Source organism: Centroberyx gerrardi, chromosome 8, assembly GCF_048128805.1.
Source record: "Centroberyx gerrardi isolate f3 chromosome 8, fCenGer3.hap1.cur.20231027, whole genome shotgun sequence".
NCBI classification, from domain to species: domain Eukaryota; kingdom Metazoa; phylum Chordata; class Actinopteri; order Beryciformes; family Berycidae; genus Centroberyx; species Centroberyx gerrardi.
The window spans coordinates 27940930-27961954 of record NC_136004.1 but is presented as its reverse complement, the minus strand read 5'-3'; the positions used below and the strand labels follow the sequence as shown (position 1 = coordinate 27961954).

Here is a 21025-nt window from a genome sequence, read left to right as displayed (position 1 = left end):
GCGGGTCGTTTAAAGCCTCATGATTCGCTGCGACGGGCCCTCCCCCAAGCATAGGTGACTGTAATCATCTTACAAATGGCAATGTCTTATTTCAGATGCATTTGTTAGGGGGGGGAACAGGCTTCGGGGGATAAGACAAATGGGCTCTTCTTCCACGGCATCTGTGTTATCGAATGGGGAAACTGCCTCTGTAAAACTGCCTCTGTACAGCCAGTGGGCCTGAGAAAATATCTCTGCGATCCTCTCCGACCGGAATGGCACAGAGGCCGGTTAAAGTAAACTGGGTCATGGGTGTGATTCCCCATCCTCCGACTGAGAGTCCTTTGGGTTGCGGGCTGAAATATATTTTCAGCTGGGGTAGAAAATTTGATTTGCGACACACTTGATGTGCTTGATCCGTTTGAGTGCAAAGGAGGATCAGTGTCCATTAAAAGTAGATGAGGCGACTGGTCTTGGATGGGGCTGCTCTGCGTAGCCCAAGGGGGCCGGCTGGGGCGGCTGATGAATGAGAGATAGAAACCCTGCCGTGAAATGAGAGGGATCATGCGCACGCACACACACACACACACACACACACACACACATACTCACTCATGCGCACAGAAAGATATGAAAATATCACTTGAGAAGGGCATTGGTGTTCAAGGAAGGAAAAGCAGAAGGGACCATGAACACTTTCTGATCTTTACCAGCTGCCAGATGGGATGGGATCAATCAGAAATCAGAAACAGATAGCTGAGAGACAGAGCGAGAGAGAGAGAGAGAGAGAGAGAGAGAGAGAGAGAGAGAGAGAGAGAGAGAGAGAGAGAGAGAGGGAGGGTTCCTTCCTTCAAATAAGGCATTTTTTATGTTGTTTGAGATGAATAAACTGCCACTGAACTCTGAAGTTAATCCTGATGTCGAGACATCAAAATGATTTGGTGATGATGTGTTTACAGAGGGTGGGGAAACTCATCTGAGAGAATATATTTTAGTTTACTGTCTCTCTCTCTTTCTTACACACACACGCGCACACACACACACACGCGCTCTCCATTGAATTTGAAGTCATGCAGAACTATGCAGGCACATAACCGGCATACCTCTTCCACATGTTGTCCCGGACTTTCCAGCATCAGTGTTTTGGTTTCCAGATGTAAGCGCTGTCCGAGCTCTCCGTCTGGTCTCCAGGGGGATTCCCAGTAGCTCAGCCGGCTCAGCTGCAGCTTTCTGCGGTCAGATTCGTCCCACAGGTCCTGCTCCCGGGTCGGAGGTCCGGCGCTGTGCGTCGCATCGCTCCGTGCAAGAAGCAGAAGCCTGTCACCACATACTCTGGGAATCGGGAGAGGTTTAATTGTAACCAAATCACGCGGGTCCAGCGCACAATATCTATTAGTCATTATAATTCAAAAAAAGCTACAATGTCTAAAAAAATAAAAATAAAGTTTCTCTAAATGTATGTCGTCAAACTCCACTTGCGGCATGCATTACTGTAGTGAGGCCTGTGTTTCCCCTGGTAACAGTGAATGAAGCCCAGGCCCCGCCCACTAAGAAAGTGCAAGTTGTGTGGCATGCAGGCTGCTGTACTGTATTGGTCTAGTCTCTGCTCCAATGTAGTACCACTGAGAGCCATTTGTAGGCTATGCAGGTGTTCACTCCAACCAGCAACCAAACACTACAGCAGCTGATTTGACTGGTTAACAGAAGTGGTGCAGGACTCCCAGATGTCTGGAGTCGATTCTGAGTCTGATTCTAAGTGTGGAAGTCGACTCCTGGACTCCTATAGATTAAACTATAGGAATGAGATCAGACCACTATGTATGTGGTACCCAAAATTATAACTCTTGTGTGAGAGAATAACCTAATTCATTCAAATTAAGAAATCTAAATAATGTTGCAAGAGCAATAATTATTTTGCATCATTTTACCTTAAATTCATATCTTTTCACACTCTATCTCCTCCATACCATTCCATGCAGCTCAGTTTCCCTGGCTGCATGTATAGGCCCTACTTACCTCTGCTATGGATGTGCCATGGAAAACAGAAAGGTCATGGGATACAATGAGATCAACCAGAAAAATGCTCACCTTCTAATTGTAATAATTACTACCTAATTACCTCTTGACCAATTATCTATTTCATGTACACAGACAAAACAAAATCACTGTTAAACCCCCCTCCAAAAAAACGGAAAAGACAGATACCAAGAGTCAATTGTGTTCAGTTTCGACTCCCACAGTCATTGGCTGAGAGCCGACCCCGACTCTCAAGCTTATTGGAGTCGAGGAATTGACTCTTCTGGGGTCGACCCTCCACCGCTAATTAACACACCTTCAACCAGACAGGAGGAACTAATCAGTGAAATCGGCTGCTGCCTGAGTGTTTGGCTGGAGTGAAAACCTGCATACACATGGCTCTCCATGGCACATGGTTGGAGACCACTGGCCCAGGTGTAGGCCTGCACATTCCCTGGGGCCCTGGACCACCGAGTGCCCCAAATGCCAGGGGTTTGCAGCAGCAACCACGACTGGCACCATCATGGAGGTCCATTGGAGAATTGGCTGTGTGCAAATATGTCTAAATATAAAACAACCGTGCTAAAACATCAATACCTGGAAAAGATTGTTGTGGTGTTTGTGGAGATCAATTCACTAATGTTAGGCTATAAGTGGCCTCAAAGTGAATAGTCTAATACTATATTTGTTTCCAAATGTAGGTTACTGGGACACAGGACACTGTCTTTAGCCCTAGTTTCTACTCCTAAGCACTACAAGCTGTAGTTTCAGAAGAGTCAGCTCAGTTACACAAACAGGGCTTTGTTAGCTAGCTAACTAGCCAGCATGCTAGGAACTGTTAAAGTTAAAGTGCATTAAGTAAGATTTTTACCGTCTCATAGCACAAAATGATCATAATATATCTGTGGGGGTTTGATAGGGTTGTTGACTCAATAACTCAACAATTACTTTGCCAGGTGCTGAGATCTCTGGCTTACAAAACTCACTTTAGATGGTTAGCTAGCTAATAAACTGACATTATCTAAAGACAAAATGTATCAGATGTATCAAAGGTGAAATGATTCCAGTCAAAAACAGCACAGACATTTTTGTCTGTGTCTATTCAATTCTGTTGAGACAGCCGAATTGAATATTTAGAACCACAATCAACTATTCACAGCTATTGTGAGCTGAGGACCTCCAATATGGCCGCTAGAGGGTGCATTACATCACCTGAAAGCCCTCCATACAAATTTAAATACTGTTTTGATGATCTTCAACAGTTCTACATTGAGCAGCCTAATTTTTAATAGGGCTGATGGAGCTGATGTACAGTGTACAGGGTTGAATAATGATTAACCCTGCGGTGGGGTCGGGTGCATGGAGCATGCTTGTCCTCGGGCTGCAGTTTGGATATCAGCAATGCATAACCAAAAGTGTAATCATTAGTTCACAAGTCAGGAAATGGCTGATACACACATTTTTTAAAAGAACTGACATCATTCAAATAATTTGTATATAATTCCACAAAAAGCTAAAAAAGCTAAAATCAGAAAAATCTACCCACTATCATCTTTGATGCTCTCAATTTTGCCAAATTATTTTCACCTATGCTTGTCAAATTGGTTTCTAAGGATAGTGTCAGCGTCTTAGTACACCGTGGGCATAGGTTGCCTATGATGGGAACAGAATGGAAGTCTCTAATGATGGTCATAACGGAGGAACCAATTTTTAAGGCAGCTCCAGCAGCAATGAAATCCCAATTTAACCTCTCACAGCCTTTCCTACAGGCAGAATCTGTGGGTGAGGCATCACACAAAGTGACAGAAACATCTGTTCAATCTGTTTTGTGCTCCAATGGACAGTATGCCAAGATCTCAGGGCACACGGCTCTAAAAATGAAACACTGACAAGTCTGTCACACTTGATAAAAGAGGGAGCAATAATAATCCTTCTGAAACCACCGAGCTAAAGCAAAATGAGAGGAAGGGAGTTTTGTGCACTCCGCGTCAACACACATTCGACTGAAACGTTTCAGATAATTCAAAAAGGAACATTTTGTCCCTCAAAAACTCTGGCGGAGGTATTTCATGCTCCAAACAAACCAGACACACTGCCAGTGTGTGTCCTTTGAGGGGTGAAACACAGGGGGAAGAGACACTAACTGTCACTGGCTTATGATGAGGCTGAGGAGCCCAGTCACCACCGAGAGGATAGAGTTCACTGGGATGTGAGAAGAACAGCCTGTCAGGCAACGGATGCAACAGTTCAACCACACACTAGCAGCCTCAGTCAACTGCTAGCTATTTGCCATCACGCCCTTAAAAGTTATAAATATAATTAATTAGTCCGCCTCTTTCCTCCAGGCCAGCGAGAGGTAACGGCCTCTCCTCCACACCCATCACCCCATGCCTACATTCCCTTCCCATGGGATCAGCATTAGTGCTTAATAAGTGCTAAAACAGACAGGAAGACTATATAAAGCCCCTCTGAGATGTCTCCTCCTCGCCGCACTTAGCTTTCGCATATCTCTCCTTTATCACTCTCTCACTCATTAAAGCGGATTTTAATTGCTGAAATTTCAGACAAGTGAGTCAACCCCGAGAGCCCAAAAGTTACTTATTGGCTGCGATCAAAAGGGTTCTGCCATTTTGATCTTCTCCCCATCTTTTTTTTTTATCATCCTTTTTCTTGGGGCGTTTCTTGAACCATGACCGAACAGGCCAAAACAGAGTCGTGGTGTCCGGAGAGTGGCAGGGGTGCCACCTGGTACCCCTTGAGAAAATGGTGGCAACCCAGCTGGCTTCTCAATCAGGATTCTGGCCTGCCGCCTTTCCTGGAGCCGGGGGACCCTCGGTGGGTGGATGTGGATTGGCTCCAGAGGAAGCTTGCCGCCTGCTCCTGGCCGGGGTACATACCCGCTCCCCTCTTTGTGCCCTATATCTCCGGGATCATGCATCATCCCAGCCCCAAGATCAGTAAGGAGCAGTACAAGTGGAGGGTCAGCCTGGATGTGGCTCATTTCTCCCCCTCTGAGATTTCTCTTAGCGCTAAGGATGGATTCCTGGAGGTCGGAGGTACGGAGCATTGGCTTAGTGTTACCATAATTAAACAGCTCTATAGTTTTCTCTCTCTCTCTTTATTAAATTGCCATCATTTTTACACACAGTAACCCTAGTTTCTACTGTTGTATCTATGAGTAAATTGCTATAATAGAGTTCTCTTACAATTCTGTATAGACACAGAATAAAACCCTTAACTAAACATCGACGGAAAGGAAGCCGAATGTAATAGGATGAGAAAGCTGCTTAAATAATATGCTCAGGGAAATTAAAATCGCAGCTCTGTGTCAGAAATTAATTTCTGTGTTGAGTGGTTTCTCTGTGTTGCTTGATTCCACTGTGTGTCCTCACATTCTTCCCATATATGATAATTTATCCCCAGGGAAACACGAGGAGAGGCCAGACGAGCATGGATTTATTGGCAGATGTTTTACAAGAAAATACAGGTATGCGAGCTTAGTTAAAGCAAACATTGATATTAACCGGAGACAATGAAATATCCACTGTTTAAGTCATTCTAAACACCATCAATCAATATCCAAGAATGTAGCACAGCGGGCCATCGATTCTGGCAGTCTCCAGCCTCTAAGATGCTCAGCAGACTGCAAAATTACAAACAGATATTTTGTACATCAGTTTCAGTGTTTACAACATTTGCACACTGTGATTAATTACAGTGTAAACATAAACACGCGTTGTTTTCAGGCTCCCAGTGGGGATTGATGTTACCAAATTCACGTCCACTCTGTCTGTGGACGGTGTCCTGAGTGTGGAAGCTCCACTGCCTGACTCCTCCATTCCTGCTGACATCATCATTCCTATAAAGGTGATTACAACACACACACACACACACACACACACACACACACACACACACACACACACACACGTTTTTTGGTTTGTTGTTGGTTCCATTGTATACATCATCTAATTTTATTTTCTTGGTGAGGAACTTTTTATAAGCTTGGGTTTCAAACCTCTCCGCAACATGCCTTTTTAATTTTTTTTTGTATCATCTTTATTGTTCTTTTTTTATGGTGTAAAACCTAAAACCTAAAGGACTGGGAAGTTTATTCACATTTAAACTGCAGATTTTCAAGACTAATAATACTACTAATAACTTATATACACTTACTACATCCAGTTGAATTTTCCTCTTTATTTTCCAATTGATTCTTACTGACGATATGAATAGGACTTGAAATACTTTCTGAAATTCAGTATCGGGTGGTGCTTGAAAGCTAACCAAGCTCACCTGTAATCATAAACACCCTGCAATGAATCAATGTTTAATTTCATGCCATTTAATGCCATTTTCTACATATTCGTGCACAAATACAGGTGGAGAAGGAGAGCACCGGGGAGCAGGGAGAAGAATATAAGAAAGAAGACACGCCTGAAACAGACGCAGAGAGCAGAGATCACCAGCCATCTGCACCCGGAGCAGCAGAGGTCCCAGAGTTTCCATCAGCAGAGGCACCTGATCGCGGGGAGGCGTCTCCACAAGAGGTCCACAGTGATCAAGCTCAACCTGGCAGCACCACAGCTGGGCCACAGCAGCGTGAAGAGGGGAGGGAACAGGAGGAGGAGACCCATGGCGAGCCAGCTGGAGGGTCCCACCCTTCAGCGCCCGCAGATGGCGAAGGCACAGAGAGTCTTCAGGAATCTTTTAAGCACCATGAAGCCCTGGACATCCCAGATAGCCCAGACACAGCCGCATCCAAACAGACGGAGACCGTGGAGGGGGAGATCCAGGTAATGGAGGGCTCAGGGGAGGCTGCCGAGGAGCTCACCCAGCCCGAGGAGCCTGAGCTGGGCAAGAGTCCACCGAGCGAGGGCCCGAGCCAGGAGCTGGAGCAAGATCATACCAAGTAGAAAGGGAAACAGAGAGACACACATATCGCCAAAAATACTGCACACACCCTCTTTGTGATCAGCCAGCACACGCTTGCTTAACACCAATTCTACAGATGAGTTTCAGTGGATGCCCACATAATAGCCGTGTAACCATGCTGCCTTTGGAGCTCCAATAAAGCAATAGCATGAGAAAAATGGAAAATCTTGTCGTTATTTTGTCTAGACACTTTTCATGCTACACACACTATCTGATCTGAATGGGGTCAGTCTTTGAATCAACCTTTACTATATCATATTCATGAGCTATCATATCCATAGTTACACAGTTACCTCGGAAAATATGCGAGTATGAAAATAAAAAAGTGATTAATTATCATGCTGTTTCAGCTAAGCGGCTTTGACATTAATCAGATACTATACATTTGCACAGCTGTGCATTAGTCAGTTCTACATGAGTAACTTGCCCAAGGAGAAGCTGGCATGACTCCAATTATGCTGTTGCTATGGCAGCGAAAGTCCACACATACCATCTAATACCAATAAATACAATAGCTTAAGTAGAGTCGTACATCACAGAAAATGGTGCTTTCGCAGGGTCCAAAATGTAGATGCCCGTTATTTACAGTTTGGTTCCAGTTGGGCAACTTTTTAAATTCAATCTGATCATCCCGTTTGATTCAAATACACACAGAATATTACATTATTTTGCATCACACAACATGCAATGGAACTGTCCCAATTTTTGCACTCTCATTCAAAAGCCCTGGCTTTGCCGCCTCCGTGCTTTCGGCCCATGCTGCAATACACGGCAGTGCCAATCTCACCCGGGACTAAGCCCTCCGCTAATCTGCCACCCAATTACTTCTGTTGTACAACAATAACACAACAGGCACCCTGGATCCCTGGAACCAGCTCTCCATAAAGACACAGATGTTAAGACACACTGGGAGATTGGCTGGACATTTTTATTGCATCAACCAATACAAAGACAACAGAAAAAGAAGGCAGGAAACAAAGGTTTTGGCAAAGAAATCATTCTCTCTGCTCGAAACCCACGCAGCCAACTTACTACATGACCAAATAGAAAAAAAATAATTGCAAACTATACTGTAAAACCTAGAGCACTTTAGATTATAATTCTGAATTGGCACATATGGTAATATATTTACAATACACTTTGGTAGAATACAGTATTAATGCACACAAGTCTCCCTCTCATAATTGTAGCCACAAAGGGAGACTTGCTTTAGTTTCTTGTCAATTTCAATGACATTCATTAACTCAAAAGATAAATAAAGGCACATTTGTCAAAATTTCAAAAATTCTTTTTTTTTAATCAGAGTATCAAAGATATCATAGAGTTATTATGACACTGGTGAAATGTTCTAGCAAATAATGTTCCATTAAATTAACTGCATGTCAATACAACTGCAAGTTATTGAGAATATGATGATTTTTAATGTATCAGTGGCCTAACGGCTCTTGTATTACCACAGGATCCACCCATATATCTATTAAAACTGCACTAGACAACTTCACACATTGGCTGCTCCATATGGCAGCGAGAGGTAACTGTTACAAAAATTCGAACTTCAATACCCAAAAATCGTTAATCGTATTTCGCTCGTGAGTTTTGATTCGTTACTTCCTGTTTGCAGAGAAGTGACCAAACCCGACACCAGAATTTCATTTGGGCAAATCGGGCGAATCTATGGCGTCTCAAACAGGAGGATGGGACGCTCTTCTCGGATGCAGCCCCACCGTGATTTAGGCTGACAAGAAGGGTGTATGTTTTTTACATAAAAATCTTGTGCAGCTTTAATGTTTAAATCAAATGGGAAATATCGATCCTCTACAGTATATTTTACACATTTTTAACTCGGGATGTCTAACAACATGAAGCTGAAGGCCACAGGTTTCGTATCGACCCTGTCATCAACCGTGCTGGATGTTCTGTTATGTTGGGATGTTGGGGATTGGGGGGGAGGGGAGAAGGGGGGGGCTCTGGTTGCCAGGGTTACACCATGGCAGCCTCCTGGGGCTTGGGGGCCTCCGCCTCGGGCATCTCGCCAGCCTGGGCGCCCTCGTTGCTGAAGAGGTAATAGGGAGGAGTCTGCCGGGCCTCGATGATGAGGACGCCCTCGGGGGACAAGGAGGCGAAGACCGTCAGAGGGTCCACATCTATCGGGATCCTGAGGAGACACAGGAGATGGGAGGAAGAACGGGTGAGAGAGAGCAAGGAGCAGCAGAGGTGGTGGAAGTACAAAAAGTCCTTCCTCAAGAAAAAGTGCAAATACTCATCGAAAAACACCTTTTCAAATCCTTTAGTCAAGTCAAAGTATAAAAGTACGTGGTCTTAAATGTACTTAAAGTGTAAAAGTAGTCGTCTAAAAAGGCATTTCTAATGAACTAAACTTCGGTTCTCTGTTGAGTGTTCCTCTGAATCCCAGATGAGAAAGAGTCTGCAGCTCAAATCACTTCCAGCAGCTGAATTCTAATGTTAATTATCTACTGTTGCTTCTATATCTGCTTCTCTCTTCTTCATCGTGTTGCTTTTTTGGTGTCTCTTTGCTGAACAAGCAGCCACAATCACATTTGCTACTTGATCAGCTGTTTCTGATGGAAGCTGTCTGATGCGGAAAATTAACAACAAAAAAAAATACAAAATCAGTTGATTTCCCGAGAGAGACAAGTCCGTTTTGAAAATGTATTGAGTGGAAAGTATACATTTTTCTTTTGAAATGTAGTAAGAGTAAAAAGTCTTAGGTGAAAGAAAAACTTGAGTAAACTATGTTACTTCCGACAGTTTTACAGTTGTACAGTTTTCTTGGTCAATATACTGTATGCTGGTGTGTGTGTGTGTGTGTGTGTGTGTGTGTGAGAAAGTGAGAGAGGGGGAGGAATAAAATAAGGAGAGCAGCGAGGAGAAGCCGCCTAGAGAAATAGTAGTTCCTGCTTGTTGGAGGTTGTGCAAAACTCTGTGACCTTTTCCCACATTAGAGCTGCTGTAAAAACATTGTTAAGCGCCAGGGATTTTGATTGACACCTTGTCAATACCCATAAACAGCCTCCAGTCAGAAGCGTACGATTTTACCGCCATACGTCGGAAAAAAAAACAGAAAATGACTCGGCTGAGGATTTTTGACTGTTATTTAAAAAAAACGTTCACCCTATCTTCCTTGGCTATAGCACTCATTCTAGATTCACACACATCTCGCACCCAGGAGAGGAATTGAAAACCGCCACCGAGTTTTCATTAAAAAAAAAAAAACCTCTGGCTCTGCGGTGAAGGGATGGAGAGAAAACACACATCCAACAAAGTCTGATTCCAATTATGGAGAGCGTCTGTCCGCAAAAGTTTAACACCTGTAAATTTCCGTCGGTGTGTATGTTTCTAATCTGCTGCTCTCATCTGTCAGACAGGCAACAGCTAATTTTGTGTCAGACTTTTTTTTATTTTTTGGGGCCTCCTTTTTTGACACTTTTCGTACTGCAAATGTGATACTTTCCTGAGCGGAGTGGTATAATTGGCTTCCTCAACTTGCAGCGAGATACGAAGAGAAGAGTATTGACGGAAATCAGATGGAGCTATATAAGGGTTTCATTCCACAACGCTGCATATCCATTTTGGGGGAATAAAAATGTTCAAAAAATATATTTAAATATCATCTAAAAGTATTCTAATTATAGGTCTTTAGTTAATTTCAAGTAGGTGACAACAATCTCAAAATAATACATATCTTATTTTGGAGTGAAAGTCTTCAAATGTTTCAGGAGAAAGAGGATGAGGGGAAATAAAACCAATAAGACTGGATTATTGTTTATGAGACAAGAAAAATGTATTAATAACTTTAGTAAGATGGCTTGGTAAGAGCATGGAAACCTTTTGCATGATTAAGATTATTGATATCGCAGGTTGCATGTACAATAATGATGCTGAAGTTGCCTGGTTGCACACACACACACACACACACACACACACACACAGTATACCAGTGGTTCTCAACCTAGGGTCCGGGGACCACTAGGGGTCCTTGAGGGGGTTCCGGGGGGTCCCCAGCAAATTAATGAATTGTGAAACATCAGCATTATTTCATTTACAAGAAGTTAACACAATTAGAGAATGTAGAAGAATGTCTTTTTTGATCATAGTTTCATTATCTCTCTACCTACAATACAGATAGTCATGGAATTCTGGACAAAATCATATCTAACAATAAAAATATTCTCACCCCCATTTCATCAAATGGGGGTCCGTGGCCCTATGTGGACTAAATTAGGGTCCTTGATATGAAAAAGGTTGGGAATCACTCCAGTATACTGTATATACTGTATATGTATATACAATTGTGTAAAATCTATTTAATTTATCATTTTGTAAATTTTTGTATATTCTGTACATTTCTATATTTTATATTTACATTCATATTTTATAGTGATATTGTTGTTTTTTAACTGCTAATTGTACTGCTTGGATGCTTATTGCCTATTGTCTATTGCTTGTGTCTGAATATTGCACTAAATGCCACTTACTGTTTATTGTTTTTGTTTTGTGTTTGTTTGTCATTTATTACCAAACTAAATTGCTCGTTTGTGCATATGTACTTGGCAACATAAATCTGAATCTGGCCATTTTTGTTAATGAGTAACATGATGTAACTCCTATTACACTGGACTGTAAATGTGTAAAGTGATATCTGTGCTCACAGTGCATATTTTAATTCATAATCTATCTGACACAGACACAGACACACAGACACACACACACACACACACACACACCAGATCCAAGCAATCTCTGGTCTTTGTCAGACAGCATGGCCAAATAGGGGTATTCTGGGTTTTCCGTCTGAGCTGCCAAGTGTCTTTGGGAGCTAATATAAACATCAGGCAGCCAGGCCCCGTCCAGAGGAGACGGAGGGTCTACCCTCCATTTAATTAGAGTGGACCCTCCACTGTCTTCCCACTCCACTGAGAATGACAAGTCAGAGGGGGTCGAGTGGATAGAGAGAGAGAGAGAGAGAGAGAGAGAGAGAGAGAGAGAGAGGACCTCACCCATGCTGACTCACTGAAGTAGACAGACAGACAGACAGACAGACAGACAGACAGACAGACAGAGAGGTTTAAAGACAAACACACATACAGAATAGAAATAGAAACAAGCAGCAAACCCTCTTTTGTTTGTTCCGATATCAATAAATGATATCGGAACAACTTTTGTCATCAGCATTGACTTTAGGGCATCAAAACGTGTCAAAATAACTTCTGTGTCTTGCATTCTTACAATGAGATCTCAGGTTTTAGGAGTACTAGCTACTTCCTACTAGTTTCTACAAATGGAGTCATGGGATTCTATTTTAGGAAAACGTTTGGAAATATTACACAGATAATAACTGCATCTATCACGCGCTTTCTCAACATAAAATATGCTTTTATTCAACATAGGTGGAATAAAGCCTGGTTTTAGTGCTGGTGTTTGAAGTTGTTCTGAACCAAAAATTTCCATCAATTCCCAAACCTAGCGCCCACACACACACACACACACACACACACACGTGCCTACACATTCTCCTGTATCTCTGCCCCCCACCCATTTTCAAGGAGCCAATTGCTGCATAGCAAAGTTGCCCCTTCTGACAAAGTCAAATCACTCAGCCGGCCCATTACGTGGGACTCCGGCAGACACCTTATCTGTCCGGCGCGGGGAGTTTATTTACCTCTGGCAAGCGCACGTTTTATCTCAAACATTGATTTTGTACAGCTGCCAAAAAACTGTCCAATATGCTTTCTCCCCCCCCCCCCCCCCCCCCCCCCCCCCAAGAGATGCTGAAACAGTGCTTGGGAGTAGAGGGAGAAGACAAGAGAGTAAGACTGGACAGGGTGTGCATTCGTGGTGTGTGTGTGTGAGCATATAACACCCACACACACACACCCACACACACAGTTCCCAGACAGACTGAGTCGATCCAGTATATGATCATGTGTCTCGGCAGGACAGAGGCAGAGCGACAAGCAGAGATTCACCTAAAAGGGGCTGAATAACAAGCCAATAACACCGGAGACACTTTCACATCCACAACAGAAAGAGCGTATTCCATCGCAGCCGGCCGCTTGTTAAGCCTCGGAAAGGTCGGAAAGCTACCTTTGCCCTTCGAACTGATTTAGCAAGTAACATATTTGGTTACTAATTGACATATTTCTCTCGCCGTCTAAGAGGAAGATAAAGTAAAACTCCCCCCATAGATACTGTCGCACTGTTAGATATTATCAATCTGTGATGTTCAAAAGCATTCCAGGAGTTATTTTGTGAGGAAGTGTTGTCATTTACTTTTTTGGCGCACTCACTTTCCCTCAACCTGCCACGTTTCCCAGAATGCCTTTCGACAACCCGGGCCTGAACTTGTTGTATTCAGCTGTGGGTTATACATGTAGGTGGAGAGAGAAATAGTGATAGCCTAGTAAGAGCAAGAGAGCGAGAGTCGCACCCTTTACTCAAAAAAGTCTTGTGGCTGCGCTGCCTTCTGCTCTATTGAGGCTGCTGTCGGTGGAGAAATTGGTCTCTCTGCCTCTTCTACGATGGATTTCTCCCTGTGTGATTGTTGAACGTCTCTCGGTGCAAAATGGCAGCTCTAGAAAGAAGCCCTCGCTCTTTGATTGTGAGGGACTGACACCAAAACCTGATGTTTAGATCGCTGAAGCATTTTCTGATATCAAACTCCATTGTATCTGCACTGGAATTATCTCCACTTGATGTCACACCATGTATCTTTGGCCAGTTGTCCACGAAAATAAGAAAAATACACCACCAAACTACAAAATGGGCAGAGAAATACAAGGTACATTTTCTTGTAACAGTGTTAAAGTGTTTTAGGGTGGATTTCTCCTGTAAGCACCAGGCTTTTGACTTCAGGGCTTTGGAACAACCCGCCTGAGAGCTTTGACTAGCAGAGTCCCTATCATCTTTTAAGTCACTTCTTAAAGTGGTAATCCATGAGTTCCCCCTTTTTTTTTTTTTTTCGGTGACATCTTTGGTGCTCAGCGCTCATTGCTGCGGTGTTTCTGCACTGCACTTCCCACGGATCACCTGTCAATCAAACAGTGTGACGTCTTTTTCCTTGGGGTTTTCTGCTGATGAAGGTTGAGTTTCTGTAGGTGGCGCTTTTTTCTTTGTCTGCTCAGCCATGGTGGCTATCGCTGCTCATGCCAACTACCCAGTTCTTCTTCTAGATATTCTTCTATTCTATTTGTCTGCTGCTGGAAATGTAAAACGCATCACTTTCTGTGCACTTTTCCTGGGAAAGACCTACCAGACACCGGGCGTTCAGAACAGCAAATGTAAAAGTGTTCAAGAATTGGCTATAGGTTCAATCATTATTGTGTTCAATCACTGACAAAATGGACATTTATTGATATGAAAATGTTACGCAACATCATTTTAAACTCATTTTTGTAGCCCTTGCCTTTATGCAATGTCTTCTATCTAATTGTTTTTACTGTTGTTTTACCCTCTATTCTTACCTTTTTATCTTGTGCTGTCTTCTTGTTTTTACTTGTTGTAATTAATTTATGAGTATGATGTTTGCTTTTAAATCATTGTTAAAGCACTTTGTCATCTGTTTTAAAAAAAAAAAAAAAGTGCTATACAAATAAAGTTTATTGCCATTATATGCAAGAAGACCATATCAAAGAGAATGGAAAAGCAGCAGCGCTTCAATTAAAAGCACATTCGCAGGAATACTAGCCATGCAAAAGAATAATGTGTCTTCTCTCTGCCTTTCTCTCTCTCTTATATAGCTAGAGGATTTGTGTATTGAGGGCAGTTATTTATATATGAACCCCCCCCCCCCACCACCACCCTCTCTCTCTCCCTCTCTCTCTCTCCCTCTCTCTCTCTCCCTCTCTCTCTCTATTCTATCTGTCACTTGCTTTGGGTTTCGCTTAGCTGAGACACACAGGCCCGATCTGAGGGCTTTCCAATTAAAGGGATTGTGATATGAAGAGTGCGAGGCTAGCGCAGCCCAACCGCTTACTAATTAGCCAACAGGAAATTAGCAGAAGTGGAGTGACGCGGCAGCGAGACAGCGACCCGCACCAGCGATTAGCACCGCTGTTTGAAGTCTTCCCACTGTCCAATTAAAGGGGCAGACATTTGTGTGTGTGTGTGTGTGTGTGTGTGTGTGTGTGGGGGGGGTCAGTTGTGCTTGGTTTGGTTGAGTTACAATAGGAGTAGTCATTGCAGTCCTTTGAGTGCAAACTTCAGTAAATGTTCCAGTGTTAATAAGTGTTGTTTTTTCAGTGACAATTATGTGAAGTTGACAGGTTGTTCACTCATAGATCTGATATGGATGTTCAAAACTATCTGGAACAATGAGACAAAATCAACCGCACCCCCAAAAGTGAAGGTGCTGGAAGCTACGGCATAAACACTAGAAAGAGAAAAATGCTATCCGCACACTCCTGTCAGATGAAAAAGTACTATTTATTCAGCAAAGCTTAGCTGAATAAATAGTACTTTTGCATCTGACAGAAGAGTGCGGATAGCATTTTTCTCTTTCTACTGTTAAAAAATATCTAAAAGTGTTAAATTAACTATTTAAATTGATGAGGGTGGACTTAGCATAGGGTGCATGTAAGCCATAGAGCCATATCAGCTCTATGAGTGGACAAACATCTCCCCAATCATCGCTTGTCACCTCCAAATAATTGTCACTAAAAGACATCAACAGTTATTAACACTGGAAAATGTGCTGTGAATGAAACAAACTAGATGCAAAGCGAAGCGGTGTTATCTCTATAAACTGTCTAGAAAGCCAGTGGGGAAAACAAGGTTAAGCTGACCCGAAGGGAGAGACTGAGCAGCTATCATTCACTGCGGTACAAGGCTCACTGAAAATACTCACTGTATCTTCTTTGTGAAATTCTTTGTCACTATGCCTCCTTCCTCTTGCTTCTCTTCGTGTTTTCCTATCAAAAAAAAAAAAGAAAAGACAAGTGAGTGAACTGAGTAACCTCGAATGTCCCCAGAAAATGATTTAATTTCATTTCTTTTCTCTTTTGTTGTGTTTTATATTGTACGTGACTGTCGTCTCTTCTTGTGAAACACCCAATTAGGAACGAGCAGTGGCAATTAGCAGAAGCTGTAAATGATGTGATGCGTTACATTGGAAAATTGTTCTACAATTCTCTATGTAGACTGTATCTGCCCCTATAAAATAAAATAAAATAAATGTGTAATGGTTTTGCAAGGTCACAGATCAGGTAAATGAGAATTAAAAGCGTCCTTTTTGCCACTTTAAATGGGACATTGATCAGATCTAGTAATCACTGGGATCCTCTATTAAATCTATCCAAGTACTTTAGTATAAAAGCTGTTGATGACGCTGAAATCAAAGTGCATTTCATTTGGCAGACGCAGCTTTCCATTTCCCAATCCTGTTCCAGCAGTGTTTTTACTTTGCGACCTCGAGGGTGGGTTGCATTCCCCCCTCTGTGTTACGGACTCTCTGTCAACATGTTAGTGAGTCACACACACACACACACACACACACACACACACACACACACACACACAAGTGAAATGAACATGATGAAACACCCATCCGTTCCTTTTAGATCCTTCCAAGAACAATTCCCGGCAGAAACACACAGAAACAAGTTCGACTGAACTGGGGAGGACAGCGAGGCCTGGAAAGCCCCCCCCCCCACCCCCCCGCCTGCCCCAGAGGAACGGGCCTCCTCTTCCAAGCTCTGTTTATGGCTGTTCTGTGTCTCTAGGTCGCTCGCAGCTGCTCTGGGGCTGCTAAATGTCAGCGCCGCCAGCAGCTCGGCCCGTCCCGCCCCTCCACCCCCCCCCCCTGCTCCGGGCTCGACTATGCGCTACCCTATACCCCCGCTGTGACGTCTTTGCCTGCCCGAAAGTGCTGGACTCCACCGGCGATCGAGGCCGGAATACATAAGAGTGAAGTCATGTGATTATATAAACTTCATCATGACTCAAGAAGTAAAAAACTGGTCCCTCAGATGTTTCATGAATAATGGAGGTCAGAGAGTACAAGGTGCCTCTCCCTGTTTCCAAGTCTCTTATGACGGAGATGTCACATTCCAGATGCTCTGTGTAACAGGCTCCTGGGAAGGGAGATGGCAGGCAGTATCTTATAACAGATAATATAACATACAACTACGCCCATCAAACGTTTTCTTCCTGAGGTTAGGGCTATATGAGTACAGATGGGATTTCTCGGTGCGCTTGTTGCTGCGACACGGAGGGGAGGCGCGCGCTGTGTTTCCTTGTGTCTTGTACATGCTTGCAACACGCTCCCAGGCACACTTTTAGAACGAGGTCGAGTCACTGTGGCAGGCAGGCAGGCCGGCCCTCCGTGGCGCTGATTGAATGACCCAACTGGCATACCAACAATGTGTTTATAAAAAGCCCAGCGCTGCGGCCGGCTCTCCTCTGTTCCCTCGTCTGTCCTGGGTATCCCTGGCATTTGCCTGCCTTTTGAAGCTCTGACTCCAGGCAGGCCCTTAAGGCAGCAATTTTTCACAAGTTATTCTCATTTAGCACCATAACCAGCGACCAAGCTAGAATGTCAGCGAGAAAACTGCATGAGGACCCCGGGGTTAAAGAGTCAGTTTCCAGAACATTCTGCCCAGTGTTTAATGGCAGCACATTGCCTGTCTTATTGTAAACAGAGACTGTTGTCACGGGCCTTGCCTTAAATCTAAATCTAGCTCGTGGCTGAGGGAGTGATTCTCTAGGAATCTGAAACAGGTGTCTAAGCTTGAGGATCTGCCTGCCAATCTGCAAGTCACTGTCCCAAAATCTATCTAGCTCATCCACATCACGACTCATTGCTACTGAGAGCGTGTTATGCTACCGAGGCTTTCCTCTACTCTGCTGCCGCTGCTTGGAAATTATTTAAAACTAAAAGAGCTGGTCTCTCTTGGTAAAGTTAAAATGATTAAAAGGGATCTTGAGGGAGACTCAGTAAAGTGCTCTATGCTTTGTCTCGTCAGGATCTGTTTAGGCCTGGACACTGATCTGTCTGGACTGCTGCCTTTTCAGCACTCATATAGTGATCTCTGACTTTACACTGACCTACTTTGTGATTTTAAATGTATTTAGCGTGTATATGTCGATGTATGTTGTTTTGTCTACAACGTCTATGTCTCATATGATGCAGTGTTCTTGGCCATGTCTCTCTTGTTAAAGAGATTTTTAGTCTAAATGTGACTGCCTGGTTAAAGGTTCAACAAAAATACAATATTTAGAACCGGAGAGGTATTTTTACACTCAGACTATACTGTTTCTTATAATCTGACCTGGTGGCATTATGTTGGAGTAGGTCACTCTAAATTGAACGTTTTGATTGATCATCATAAGGCATCACAACCACCAATCTAACTCAATTACACTTTCAGAAAAGCATTAAATGATGATTTTCCCTTTAAATACCCTGTCCTCACATAACTTACATCTGTTGGATACTACTTAACGTGGTGTATAATATGAATTTACATCATAGAGACTTATGTCAGCCTAAAAATGTGGGTAAACTGGGTTTAGGTGGGATTACAATCCACAACACCCCCAACAGCAAGCAAGGCCTCTCTCACCTGACACTTCTACAAAGCCATCTCTCGTTTTGACGTGTAATTCCTCTGGTTTGAAGCTGTGGACGTTCACGCACACTTTCCACGGCTCCCCCCCGGTGGTCGTGGGAGAGCTCCGGGAGGGTTCACTGTATCTGCTGGTGTACACCGTGGGCCCTCCCGTGGACTGGCGCGGGGGGAAACCCGTGCGTATACTGCTGGTGAAAGGCGAGGTGCTGAGGCGCGTGCTTAGCCGGCCCGGCCGAGCCCAACCCGGCCAGTCCATTGCGAGGTCGTCGGGGAAAGGAGACATCCCAAAGTCATCTTCCATGAACCGAGACGCGAGCTGATCCCTGAACGGAGATTGGTCTCTGAACGGCGATTCTCCAAACGGATCCCTGGGAATCCGCTGCCGGCTTCCCATCGTGTAGAAGTCTCCCTCTGCCATGTCCAGCTGCGCGGTGCCACAAGGTCAAAACCAAAAAAGTTCAACTATGTGTTCAAGTCCTAGTCTGAAACAAAACGACACTACACAGAAGTATCTATTTCTATGTCTGTATCTATATCCCTAGATAATGTAGGCTAAATGTAATAACTTCACAAAGTAGAAGTTTATCTCTTTTGGATAGGTTTTACGCGCATCACCGTGACGCAATTCGTCACCGAGTCACCTGCTGATCCAACACCAAACTCTTGAGTAGACCCAGATCCTCTGAAACCTCCAAGTGAACTGATCTAATTCCTGCTGGCTGTGGGTTTTATATGGGAAGGGAGATTTCCCAGACGTTGAGTCGGCACTAAACCAGTGTCCAGAAAGTGCTGGGTGGATCTGGGAGCAACTGCACTGCAAAAAAATCCATGTTGACAAGTCATTTGACTTAGTTTGGAAATTTAACACCTCGTTTTTGTTAAAATAAGTGAAAATGGGATGACATAAATGCTTTCTCAATTTTCTTCAAATTCAAATAAACTTTTTTCAACAATTTGCTAGAATCAAATGACATTATTATGGAGTGAGTTGCCTTATTTGAAGATATCCCCGTTTGTTTCTAAAAAATAAACCTCAGTTGAAAGGAAAACAGAGAGATTATCTCACTACAATGTCAGTTTTTTCACTTGCTTTAGGAAAAACAACATTTTAAGACTCAATGAAGATTAAATGGCTTGTTAAGGTGGACATTTTTTGCAGTGCAGGGGCAGCAGCTGACCAGAGACCCTCCTCCCTTTTACCAAATTAAGTCTCCAACCACACGTCAGTCACTCATACAGTCAGTTATATCTGTTGAGGCTGCCTCCCCTCGGTGACTCATTAGCTTTATAATAGAAAGTAACGCAGGGCTTCGGGTCAAACGCACTGATGTCACGGTACGGATAAAACAAACAGCTAATACCTCAAGTTTGTGGAGATGGTGTGTATTTACTGTTGATGCAGCTGCTCCTTTAACGGTAAGTCACAGTGTTTTCAAATGTTTTCAACGCTTCCCTCAAGCACGGCCACATAAAACAAAGACTGCAACACCGGTTTATTCAGAACATGGTTTTATATAGCTTATTCCGGACACGCAGTGAAAGGGAAAGTTGATTTCATGGGGTTATGGCGGGGACAATTCAATTTCCAGGTAACACATTATTACGATGTCAAGTTCACACTGACACGATCAAATGTGACAGTATGAAAAAAAACATATGCTTTTTGCAATATGCACATTCATATGGAAAATGAGAGAATATGCATCATTTAACACCAAAAACACGGGATCACTATTGCTATGACCTTGTTATTGAAATTTTTTAAAATAAAAAAAAGACATGATCGGAGGGATCTTAAGCACAAAGACATCTAGAGTCCATTGACACCCAGCTTATTGGCATATTGTCTCCTTTTCCTCTCTGGGCTTGTTCAGCGTGGTGAGCCGAGGCGACACCATCATAACAAACCGTCCACCTAAACAACACCAAAACAACCAGCTAGGCCTATATATCACAGTCTGTAAATTAAATAATCACACCCTTTGTAGAATTTATACAGTGCAGATGCATATTTACACCACAGTAATTACATTTTCAAAATTAATTTGCACAAGAAGTAATGTAAACTTTACATTGTGAGACGGGGAGAGGGACACTCAGCTGGGTGCCCATCCAGAAAGTTTATCATCATTACTATGCAAATCTTCTGCTGGCACAAAGTCAACAAGTAGTCAACCTTTACTTTATGGATTACTTTTTGAGCCATTTCCCTTCCCATTCCAACAGCATCGTATTTCCCTCATTTGGCCAATTTACTTGACATTCAGGGAAATAAGCTCAGAGTATTGAGTGCATAGAGAGCAGTCCTTCATGCCTGGAGCAGTTCCACAGACAGGATGATGGATTTGAAATGATAGAGAAATATAACTCTTTCAATTATATGGAAAGGCAGTTTCAAACTTTTTGCAGATTCAAACTCTGGAGTCAAAACAATCGCTAAACTAAAATAATCCACAACAACAAAGTTCAGACAGGGTGGATCTTTTCTGCCATTCCCGTTTTTTGTTCCT

At 43.2% G+C, this 21025-nt stretch overlaps 3 protein-coding genes across 3 annotated transcripts in view; 1 reads left to right on the top strand and 2 right to left on the bottom strand.

The window, feature by feature from the left end:
• LOC139910371 (coiled-coil domain-containing protein 60-like) overlaps positions 1-2517 on the bottom strand; it is a 31060-nt gene extending 28543 nt beyond the window's left edge. The window contains exons 1-2 of the mRNA XM_071897635.2: positions 2408-2517; positions 1083-1311 (exon numbers count right to left, since the gene is read on the bottom strand). Of these exons, the coding sequence (XP_071753736.2) occupies positions 1083-1311; positions 2408-2517 (339 nt within the window). The remainder of the gene's footprint in view (positions 1-1082; positions 1312-2407) is intronic.
• A 2167-nt stretch (positions 2518-4684) lies between these two features.
• Positions 4685-6911, top strand: LOC139910369 (uncharacterized). The gene is made up of 4 exons (XM_071897634.2): positions 4685-5051; positions 5419-5482; positions 5742-5862; positions 6378-6911. The coding sequence occupies exons 1-4, from the start codon at positions 4685-4687 to the stop codon at positions 6909-6911; spliced, it is 1086 nt and encodes a 361-aa protein (XP_071753735.2).
• Positions 6912-7855: 944 nt separating this feature from the next.
• On the bottom strand, positions 7856-19163 carry hspb8 (heat shock protein b8). Its single transcript, XM_071897723.2, has 3 exons — positions 18510-19163; positions 15794-15857; positions 7856-9085 (listed from the first exon to the last, which is right to left on the bottom strand). The coding sequence occupies exons 1-3, from the start codon at positions 18931-18933 to the stop codon at positions 8911-8913; spliced, it is 663 nt and encodes a 220-aa protein (XP_071753824.1). The 5' UTR covers positions 18934-19163; the 3' UTR covers positions 7856-8910.
• Between the last annotated feature and the right edge of the window lie 1862 nt (positions 19164-21025).